This window comes from Gossypium hirsutum, chromosome D09 (genome assembly GCF_007990345.1).
Source record: "Gossypium hirsutum isolate 1008001.06 chromosome D09, Gossypium_hirsutum_v2.1, whole genome shotgun sequence".
Lineage (NCBI taxonomy): Eukaryota > Viridiplantae > Streptophyta > Magnoliopsida > Malvales > Malvaceae > Gossypium > Gossypium hirsutum.
The window spans coordinates 44196577-44208104 of NC_053445.1; the positions used below are offsets into that span (position 1 = coordinate 44196577).

The 11528-nt window shown below is 35.1% G+C and overlaps 1 protein-coding gene and 1 long non-coding RNA gene across 2 annotated transcripts; both read right to left on the minus strand.

Annotated features, from left to right (window-relative positions):
- Positions 1-3343: 3343 nt before the first annotated feature.
- Positions 3344-4047, minus strand: LOC107908167 (uncharacterized). The gene has a single exon (XM_016835419.2). It carries the CDS (start codon positions 3941-3943, stop codon positions 3491-3493), a length of 453 nt encoding a protein of 150 aa, XP_016690908.2. The 5' UTR covers positions 3944-4047; the 3' UTR covers positions 3344-3490.
- Positions 4048-5105: 1058 nt separating this feature from the next.
- LOC121220925 (uncharacterized) lies at positions 5106-11244 on the minus strand. Its single transcript, XR_005918198.1, has 2 exons — positions 11002-11244; positions 5106-5349 (listed from the first exon to the last, which is right to left on the minus strand). It is a non-coding gene; the product is annotated as an uncharacterized lncRNA (long non-coding RNA).
- Between the last annotated feature and the right edge of the window lie 284 nt (positions 11245-11528).

The window sequence follows — 11528 nt, forward strand, 5'->3', positions numbered from 1 at the left end:
GGTGGATGTATGGCATTATGGTTTTCACCGAATTGTCAAAAAGGCGGCATTGGTTAGCTGAAAATTCAGTGCTTTGATTTCTGCTTGCTGTGTTTGTGGGGAGGGATGTGGAAAAAAATACCCAACCGAAAAAATGGAAATGAATTAAATTGAAAAAAAAATTGTGATTTATTTGGTTTTTTTAATTGGTTTATTAGTCGATTTTTTTATTTTAGACTTTTAAATAGAATAAATTGAGAGTATAACCCAGAACTCATTCATATAATTAAGCTTACGTTTAAATCTTAAACTCAAATACTCATTAAAACTCAATACTCTTAGAATCCAAATCCAATACCCGATAATATTTAAACCTCAAATTGATCATTTTTTATGATATTCATTTTAATTTTTATTATTTAATATATATATATAAAGCTAATTTAATTTTAATATTTCTATGTAAGAAAATAAAAAAATTTATCATTTAATTTTTATAAAATTTATATGTAAAATAATTTAAAATTGAATATTCCTCGGGGAAATCTTTTTTATCATTTAATATAATTTTCATAAAAATTAAATGATAAACATTTCATTTATGAATTATGATATTCATAAAATTAAATGATAAATTTCATATACTGTTTTTATGATATTCATTTTATTTTTTTATGATACATATCATATACCAAAGTAAGGATATGTTTGTCGTAAGAAAATATATAAAAAAATTGAGTTTATTAAAAATTGTTTGATTTAATTTTTAATATTTTTATAATTAATTTGAGATAAAAATAAAGGAAATAAAATTATAAGAAAGAAGACAATTATGTGAAAAAAATTAAAGGAAATAAAATTATAAGTATTTCATTAGAAATTTTTTCTAAGTAAAAAAATATCAAAAATCGAAAACCTAAACAAAACAGAAAATTTTCGGTTCAATTTATTCAGTTTTGAACCCTAGGTCGTTTTGGTTTATTCGGCTTAGGTGGTTAATTCGGTTTATTCAATTTTTAATATGAAGATTTAAACCGACTGAATCAATCGAAAGCACACCCTTATTTGAGGGTGCATTTACATTGGTGAAGGCTAAATAGCCCGAATAATATTGAAAATAGTTGTCACAATAAGATTAATTATTGTAGCAATAAAATTGAGTATCATAGCAATGAGTTTAAAATTGATTATGAGATATATATTTGAATCCGAACATAATAATTTTCGTGAGATTATAATAAAAATTAATTAAGGATATTAAATTAATGGAAAAATATTTGGTACAATACTGCAATGTTAGGGGTTTGACAAATATCGTATAAGAGTATAGTAAAATATTAAAAATATATATTTTTAAAAAAAGAAACATACAACAATTTTTTATGGATATATGCCTAAAATAACTAAAGTCCAATTAGGAGAAACAATCCTACTTGAAGTTTAAAATGCGGCTACTTATGTGGAGAATACGTCGCATCTTCGTAACGTCCTATACATGCTCATCACAAAGTCGCCGTTGCCTTAAGTTAGAAGTTCGTCATGTCGTCTTGACATCAGTCTTGTTTTGACTCTTCTTCAATTGCTCGTTAATTTTTATCTAAAGTACCTACAATGTGTCCAATAAATACGAGACACATTCCATAAATTGTTAAGAGATTATTTAATTACGACCCTATTTTTTAATTTCTCTTGTTAAATCATTGCAGTCTCAATCCTAGTTACATTTGTAATACAGTATCGATTACTATGATTTTAAACGAAAAATAAAGATTTATTCGATTATTAGACTCCTCGATTAAGGAATTGAATGGAAAATAAAAGTGGTTGGTTATTAGCTTGATGCCAATTAGATCAATGCTTTTGCCTCTTCCAAAATACAGTAATTAAGAAATTAACAGCACTAAATCAAGATTGTGATATATGAAAAAGTTGAGATCATCTTGTTTTCGCTGGTGAAACGAAACTGAATAAAAGAAAATTTTTATCACTGTAAGCAAACAAAACAAAGGGGTTGACTCAACTGTATACTAAAAACCCGTTTTCGTACTCTTCTAAATAAAAAATAACTACTGCTGCAACAAATTGCAATGATGCTAGGACATAATTAAAGATTAACCAACAGTACGGTATAAAATACTCATAGACATCACATCAAAACAAGGAAAAGACCCACAACATATCATGTTGGAAATTGACATCCAAAATAGGAAAATTAAAGCTACTTCCTAGATGGGCTACAACATCCACCTATCTACTTTCCTTCCGGTCTTGATAGCCCGAGTCAAGAGCAATGTTCCAACGCACTGACTCTACGATACAATCCAAAGGAAGCCGGTCCTCTCTTTGGGGCCTCCCAGCGTAATACTATCGAGATAGATGTAGAAGGTTCCCTTATCTTGACAGTAAAAAGCATGGAAAATACTAGCATGTTCGAGGGTGCGTTGGATGATGTCCGTGTTAATAGGGTTGGAGTGAAAAATAATGTTGTTTCCAGCATTCCATATTTCGTAAGGAAAATAGCGAATCTGGAAAGCATAATATTCATAAAGCCAATAAAATTCATCCATGCACTAATTGCATATATAATCAGACACAGTCTGATGCTAAAGCACATCATCAATAAATTTATAAGTAATTCAAAAATTAAATATAACTCTTATTTGTAATTTACTTGCATGAAAATTAAAAACATTTTGTTTTGGGACTGACAATTCCAATCCTTGCAGTTGAAGTATTAATCTGTCCAAATCTCGCAATATGGTGAAAAATGTAGGCCATAGCAATAATGCACAACCCCAGCGACAAGGAATAACTTTTGAGTAGTTTCCACTGAACCAAGATTGGTCAGTTATGTGTCTTTGTTAATAAGCTTTCATCAGAGTGTCATTTTGGGTTTCTATTTCCGTTGAATTTTCCATGTAACCAAAAGGATGGTGAACAATTCCATTCGATGGAGTTTAGTTTTGTCCATTATCAGTTGCGTGTTACGAAAAACAGAAAATGAAATCCAATCGGAACTTTGAGCCTGGGGGTTAACTCGCATGAGCTACCTCTGTTTATGAAAACAATTCCGATACCGTGTTGTCTTGCCTGTATTGCAAGGCCAAAATGAAATCCCGAATTACTTGTGGAATTCAAAGCCAAAAATAGGGCTCATTTGTGTTATTACTATACTCCTAACCCTTAAGAGTTCAGACACTCAAGTCGGGTCACAAAAGCTAAACCCAAAAATCCCAAAAGACTTCACTGATACAAATAACCCGACTTGAAAGATTTGCAGCTGAAGTAAGCGATGAAATTAAACGAATTAAATTAAAAAGATTTACATCGTAAAGTCTAATATTTATCACTCACTCCATCAAGATAAGGAAAAAAAAACCGCAAAGGGCTAATTCGAATTTTCTTATTGCATTATTCTTTAATTGTTTCAATATATACTAAGGAAATTGCACCAGTTGTTATTTACCACAAAAGGCAATCGAACGACGAAAGAAAACATAACATATCCATATCAGTTGAGGTTGATGTGAGGATCAAGCTCAACTCTAGCTACCCCTTTCCGAGCCTCAGCAGCCTTAGCGACTTCCACTTCTCCAACCACAAGCTCAGCCACGTCGCTGTTTTCATCCCTCACTATCTTCTCTTCTTCTTCCTCATCCACGTAGTTAGGATCCTTCTCATCAATAGCAGGTGGTGCCGCCATCAGCTCGTTCTCCGCCAACCCATCTGGCCCTTCCCAGGTGTACTTCCCTCCACGACCCGACTTCGGCGGCGGCTGATCAATCCCTATCCCATCAGCCGGGTGTCTTTCCAGCCTTTGTACCCCTTTGTCCTCCAACTTCCTCTCTATGTACTTAATGGTGTCTATTTTACGAGAGGGAACTTTAGTACTTTCAACTTTCTTTCGACCCTCTTCGTCGTGGCTAACTGCTCGGATCACCGCAGAGCTGTTCTTCTCTTCCATTTTGTCGTCCGCTGGTTTCGTTTATTCACTATCGCTTCTTTTTGCTGTTTATAAGTTATCAACGTTTTTCTAATGTTTTTTCTGTGATAAAGGGCTTTGATTAGAGTTTAGAGTTTTATATAGAGAAAGTGAATGTACTAGAAAGTTTAGGAAAATGAAAATAAAAGAAAGTACTAGAAAGTGGATATAGTTCGGGTTCCGACATTAGAATCAGATACTAGAAAGTACTTGAAGAAAACATCGAGACGTGGTGCTGGAAGGTTCTGCCTGCCACGTTGTTATGCTGGGTTTTTGCCACCTGGCGTTGCAAATTTTGAATTATTGATAGCAGTACCGTTGTTGTCTCGATCTTTATTAGAAGAGATTTTATCTGCATGGTTTAATATACGAGTGTATGTTTGGAAAAATAAAAATATAATTATTATAGTAGTTATATTTTTTTAATTATAAAAAATTATAAATTTTTAGATATATTTGGTTGATAAAATGTAATTACATTATAATTTTATATATCATATTTGGTAATATAAATTGTAATCACACAATTACATAAAATATATTCTTTAAAAATATTAATTATTATAAAAATTATCAGTATAATAAAAAATTTCTAAACGAATAACAAATATTAAAATTAAGTAGCCTTCCACATAAGATTTTGAAGTTTATCTAAAATCCCTAAAACTTTAAATAACAAAAAAATAAACATTATATGCAATTTTATCTAATTTCTTTAGTATTCTATATTGTTTTGTTATTCTCTCTTTAACACTTAACATACACTCCATTACTTCTTATTATTATTTGTTGATTTTTGACCGAGTTCATCATCATCTAAATTTGAATCCGAATATATGCATATGTCATTAAGATTTTCAAAATCTCCTTCCTTTATATACTTTCCAATGGATTATCACAATTCCATCTAGGTATGAAATTATGAAGTATATGCAATATGCTTAATCTTTTTTATGTTACATTGAGGTCATGTTGCTAATATGAGAAATATTCTTTTAGAACAATAAATATATTCTCAATCACATTTCGAAGCTTTGAACATATTAGATTAAAGAGTTCATGAGTTAAATATTTTTTATAACACTTTTTTTTATAAATAAATATATTATTTTTTACGAACATAAATAAGTTATGTAATACCCAATTTTGCCCGGGCCCATTAAAACCCAATTTGAAATAAAACTAAGTGGGAGTCCATATTACAACCCAAATTCGGCCTAATAATGCCCAAATTGCTAGCCCTAGCCTGTTAGCCCAAAAGAACATAGGGTATAGTAGAAACCCTAAGCAGATTGAAGCAAATCGGTGCCGCAGCAACTGCCCACGACATGGCAACGGTTTCCACCCACGTTCAGCAATTCCCCACACCCACCATGCACGTTCTTCACCTGCAACAAACCATAAACAGCATTATAGGATCGAATATACAGCAAAAAAAGGGGGGAAATTTAGTGGATGCTTTCCGGTAAAGATTGGCTATAAAGTCAATCGATTTTTGTAAGAGGGGGTTATGTTGTTCCAATAGGGTCGGAAGCGTGTAAATTATTGTACTAAAAAATCACACAAAGTTCAATTCCCAGGGAAGAGAGGTGGATCACATGGATCTCTTAAATACCAAGTCTTTCCTTAGACAGAATGTCCCTTCTATAGTAATTTAATAGCACAATTAAATACTACTATTATACCCTCAAATATTGAAAGAAAAATAGGACAAGAAAGAACACAAGAGATTTAACGAGGTTCGGTAAATTATACCTACGTCCTCGGGCACTAACACCAGATGATAACTTTACTATCTCCAAAGTATTACAAACAAATAGAATTCCTTAAGAATTCTCAAATGGGAGAAGAGAGAAAACTAAGAGAGAAAGATTGGTTGGGATGATTGAAATGAGAAATGAGAAGGCCTATTTATAGTTGAGGTTCAAGGACCAAACAATAAATAGCCCATTATCTCAAGGACCAAAAAAAAATTATCCCATGCCACTTTTTCAAAGTCAACTTAAGGGTGCTAAACTTGCACCACTTTGTATTGTTTGCCATTAATGTTGTCTCCCATTAATGTTAACAATCTCCACCTTGAAGATTTGATTAGGATAATCACATCTTCACACACTTCCTTCAACTCCCCAAATTCGATAAAGTTATCTTTTGTAGTGCCTACAAATGCACTCTCGAGCGCCACACACCTGAAGGTGCTCAAATTCTTAGGATGTTAATCAAGTTCAAACAATGATTAAACTTGATTGTTGTTACCACCTTGGTCATCATATCTGCGGGATTATCTGCTGTCGGAATCTTCTGAAGTAGAATTTTTCCTTTTTCAAAGACTTCCCGCACAAAGTGATATCTTACGTCGATATGCTTGGTTCTTGAATGATAGACTTGATTTTTCGCTAAATGAATAGCGCTCTGACTGTCACAATATAAACTTATGTGACTTTGAACAACTCCTAAGTCTTTCAACAATCCATTAAGCCAAATAGCCTCCTTAACAGCTTCTGTAACTGCCATATATTCTGCCTCTGTAGTAGACACAGCTACTGTAGACTGTAAGGTAGACTTCCAACTTACTGGGGCTTTCGCAAGAGTAAACAGATACCTCGAGTTGAACGACGTTTATCTAAATCACCAGCAAAGTCAGAATCAACATATCCAACTACAAACTGACCAAGTGCTTCATCCTGTTCAAAAATTAAACCAACATCTACGGTTTTTCGAAGATACCGTAGAATCAATTTCACAGCTTGCCAATGTCCTTTTCCAGGATCATGCATATACCTGCTCACAACTCCAACAGCTTGTGAAATGTCAGGCCTCGTACACACCATCGCATACATCAAACTCCCAACTGCATTAGCATATGGGACTTTCGCCATATATTCTCTTTCATCTTCAGTCTTCGGAGATAATTGAGCACTAAGTTTCAAATGAGAAGCAAGTGGGGTACTTACATGTTTTGTGTTTTCATTTACACCAAAACATTGTAATACCTTTTTCAGATATTGCTTCTGATTTAAACAGAGCTTGCCTCTCGGTCTATCTCTACTTATCTCCATGCCAAGAATCTTCTTGGCCTCACCTAGATCTTTCATCTCGAACTCTTGATTCAACTGAGCCTTCAGCTTATCTATCTCATTTTGGCTCTTCGAAGCGATTAACATATCATCAACATACAAGAGTAGATAAATGAAAGATCTGTCATGCAGCTTCTGCAAATATACACAATTGTCATATTTGCTTCTTGTGTACTTCTGCCTTCTCATAAAGCTATCAAATCGCTTGTACCACTGCCTCGGGGATTGCTTCAATCCATATAGCGATTTGTTCAGCTTACAAACCCAATTTCTACCACCAGCATCTGTGTATCCTTCGGGCTGAGTCATATAGATCTCCTCTTCTAACTCACCATGCAAGAAAGCTGTCTTAACATCAAGTTGAGCTAGCTCCAAATTCAACTGTGCTACCAAGGCCAACAAAATTCTAATGGAGGAATGCTTCACAACAGGAGAAATTCATCATTGTAGTCAATTCCCTCCTTCTGAGCGTAGCCTTTAGCTACCAATCTTGCCTTGTAGCGAATATCCTTCTTGCTAGGAGATCCATCTTTCTTTGCGAATACCCACTTGCATCCGATTGCCCTTTTACCTTTCGGTAATTGCGCCAACTCCCAAGTATTGTTCTTCCGGAGAGACTGTATTTCTTCATCCATGACGCTTTTCCATTTATCACTTTCTAAGCTTTGCATTGCTTCTTGATAAGTGATAGGAATATCATCAACAACGGGAAGGGCGTAGGCCACCATATCAGTAAATCGAGCAGGTTTACGAATTTCTCTCCGTGGCCTTGCAACTGCAACTGGTTCTGGTGTACTTAGTGGTTCTTGGGTCAGAACCTCTTCAACCTCTAATTCCTCCATTGTGGCTGGAGAATTAGACTTATTAACTGGGCAAATCCCCATCTACTCAAACTCCACCTGTTTTGGAGTACACTCCACCTGCTGTGGAGTATTGCTCGTCTGAATATCTTTATCTGCTACATTTTTCAATGTGGCAGATTCATCAAAGGTAACATCTCTACTACAGATCATTTTCTTTGTGCTTAAGCACCAAAGACGAAATCCCTTCACTCCAGAAGTGATTCCCATAAAGAGAGCTTTCTTTGCCCTCGGATCTAACTTTGACTCCTTCACATAGTAATATGCAGTGGTTCCAAACACATTAAAGGAATCATAATCTGTAGCCGGTTTTTCAGACCATACCTCCATAGGAGTTTTTCTTTCTAATGCAGATGATGGCAAACGATTAACAAGATGGCTAGCGTATGTCACAGCCTCAGCCCAAAATTGCTTGCCCAACCCAGCATTGGACAACATACATCGAACTTTCTCCAGCAATGTTCGATTCATACGCTCTGCCACTCCATTCTGTTGTGGTGTATCCCTAACTGTGAAGTGTCGAACAATACCATACTCTTGGCACACATCGAAGAACGGATCACTTTTATATTCCCCTCCATTGTCCGTCCTAAGCCGCTTGATTTTCTTGCCAGTCTGGTTTTCGATCATAGTTTTCCATTTAAGAAAAACTCCAAGCACTTCATCTTTAGTTTTCATGGTATACACCCAAACTCTTCTGGAAAAGTCATCAACAAAAGTAACAAAGTAGTGTTTTCCTCCCAACGAAGGTGTTTTGGAAGGCCCCCACACATCTGAGTGAATATATTCCAAAATACCTTTTGTATTATGGATAGCAGTGTCGAATTTCACTCTCTTTTGCTTTCCCAGAACACAGTGCTCACAAAATTTTAATTTGCAAGCCTTTGCACCTTTCAACAATCCTTGCTTTGCCAGAATTTGCAAGGATTTTTCGCTGGCATGTCCCAACTTCATATGCCACAACTGCATTGAGTCCAAGTCTTTGTTACCGGAAGCTGCAGCGACTGCTCCAATAACTGTACTACCTTGGTAGTAATACAAGTTATTTTTCCTGATGCCCTTCAATATCACAAGTGCGCCAGATGTCACTTTCAAAACCCCATCTCTCATAGTAACAACTGAACCATTGGATTCCAAGGCTCCCAATGAGATGAGATTTTTCTTCAAACTGGGCACGTACCGAACATCAGTCAGAACTCTGGTTGATCCATCTTTATTCTTTAATTGGATTGAACCTATCCCAACAGTTTTACAGGCATTGTCATTGCCCATATAAACAACTCCTCCATTTAGTTCTACTAAATCAGAGAACCACTCCCGGTTAGGGGACATATGATAGGTACAACCCGAATCCAATATCCACTCATCTGAATGGAACGACGATGATGATGCAACCAGTGATAGTTCAGAGTCACTAGTATCATGCTTAGCAACACAAGCATCTACAGCAGCTTTTCCCTTATTCTTCAGCTTTGGACAATTTTTCTTCCAGTGGCCTTTCTCATGACAAAAAGCACATTCATCTTTCCCGAGTTTGAACTTTGACTTTGATCTCCCCTTTTGAGTTTTCTTCCGAGTGTATGAACGACCTCGGACTACTAAAGCTTCTGTATCTCTGATTGAGTTTTTCTGTTTGTCCTTCTTTCTCTGTTCATAACTGTATAAGGCCGCACAGACTTCGCTCAGAGATATATCACTCCTGCCATGAAGTAGAGTAGTTTCTAGGAACTCAAACTCCTCAGGAAGTGACCCCAACAGCATCAAAGCCAAATCTTCATCTTTGAATGTCTCATCCATATTCAGCAAATCAGTGACTAACTGATTAAATTTGGTGATGTGATCATTCATTGTGGTACTTGGGACGTATGTGAAGCGAAACAGTCTTTTCTTCAAGTGGAGCTTATTTTGACTGTTTTTCTTCAAAAAATTTTCTTCAAGTGCCACCCACAACTTATTTGCAGAAGTCTCCTTTGAAAAAGCATACCTCTGCTCTCGAGAAAGGCATGATCGAATTGTGCCACATGCCAACCGATTGATCGCCTTCCAATCTTTCTCCTGTACATCATCTGGTTTCTCTTCATCAATGGCAATGTCTAGACCCTGCTGAAAAAGGGCATCTAGAACCTCACTTTGCCACATACCAAAATGGCTCGTGCCATCAAAGATCTCCACGGCCAATCTTGCATTTGCAATTGTCGGTCTTGTCCACATGGACGATGTTGAAGCTCCTACACCGACCGTTTTCTCCATAATCTTTCAATATACCTAAGGAAATCTTTTCTGATGTGGAAGATCAGTTCAAACTGCAACCACAGAGCATACTACGATTAACCTTCGACTCTGATACCACTTGTTGTTCCAATAGGGTCGGAAGCGTGTAAATTATTGTACTAAAAAATCACACAAAGTTCAATTCCCAGGGAAGAGAGGTGGATCACATGGATCTCTTAAATACCAAGTCTTTCCTTAGACAGAATGTCCCTTCTATAGTAATTTAATAGCACAATTAAATACTACTATTATACCCTCAAATATTGAAAGAAAAATAGGACAAGAAAGAACACAAGAGATTTAACGAGGTTCGGTAAATTATACCTATGTCCTCGGGCACTAACACCAGATGATAACTTTACTATCTCCAAAGTATTACAAACAAATAGAATTCCTTAAGAATTCTCAAATGGGAGAAGAGAGAAAACTAAGAGAGAAAGATTGGTTAGGATGATTGAAATGAGAAATGAGAAGGCCTATTTATAGTTGAGGTTCAAGGACCAAACAATAAATAGCCCATTATCTCAAGGACCAAAAAAAAATTATCCCATGCCACTTTTTCAAAGTCAACTTAAGGGTGCTAAACTTGCACCACTTTGTATTGTTTGCCATTAATGTTGTCTCCCATTAATGTTAACAGGTTACACATATATTGAAAAAGACTGAAATACGAAAAAAAGAATCAGAAAAAAACAAATTTTTGAAGGTGATTTTTGTTCTTTCCAAGTCTTTTTACTTTTTCTGTTTTTTTGGTCTCATCTTTTTCTTTTGTATTTTACTTCATTTTTTTTAAAATAAAACGAAAAGTAAAAGAAAGGGAGGAGATTCTTACCAGCAGAGGCGCGCCGTCGGCATAGTTTTCTTCGCTTTGTCCAAATCGAAGTTAAAAGGGGAGGGGGTTTTGGCGTGAAGAGTTGGGAAGAAGATGAAATTGTTTTTAAAGCTATTGCTGCTGTAGAATAGCGTTTAAATTTGAGATTGAAAAGGGTTTTAAGTACTGATGGGTTATTTACGCTTTTAATCCTTCCATTTTATCCCACCATTTCAAAATTATTGTTGCTTGTTTTCAAATTTTTCCATGAAACATTATTAATGTTTTGATTTAATACAATGTTGCGCAATGCTTTGGGTGGTTTGGGTAAATTGTTTTTTCAGTCCTCCTTCTGTTACACGTGTTTTAATTTACTCCCTTTCTTGTTTTTATTTTCAAATTTAGCTCTCAACTTCTGTTTGGCATTTTAATTTAGTCCTTAATTTGTTTTTTTTTTAGTTTATTTTTATTATATTGTTTATATTGTTTATTATTATAATTATTTTTTATTATTATTGTATTTATATGTGTGCGCCTATATATATTAA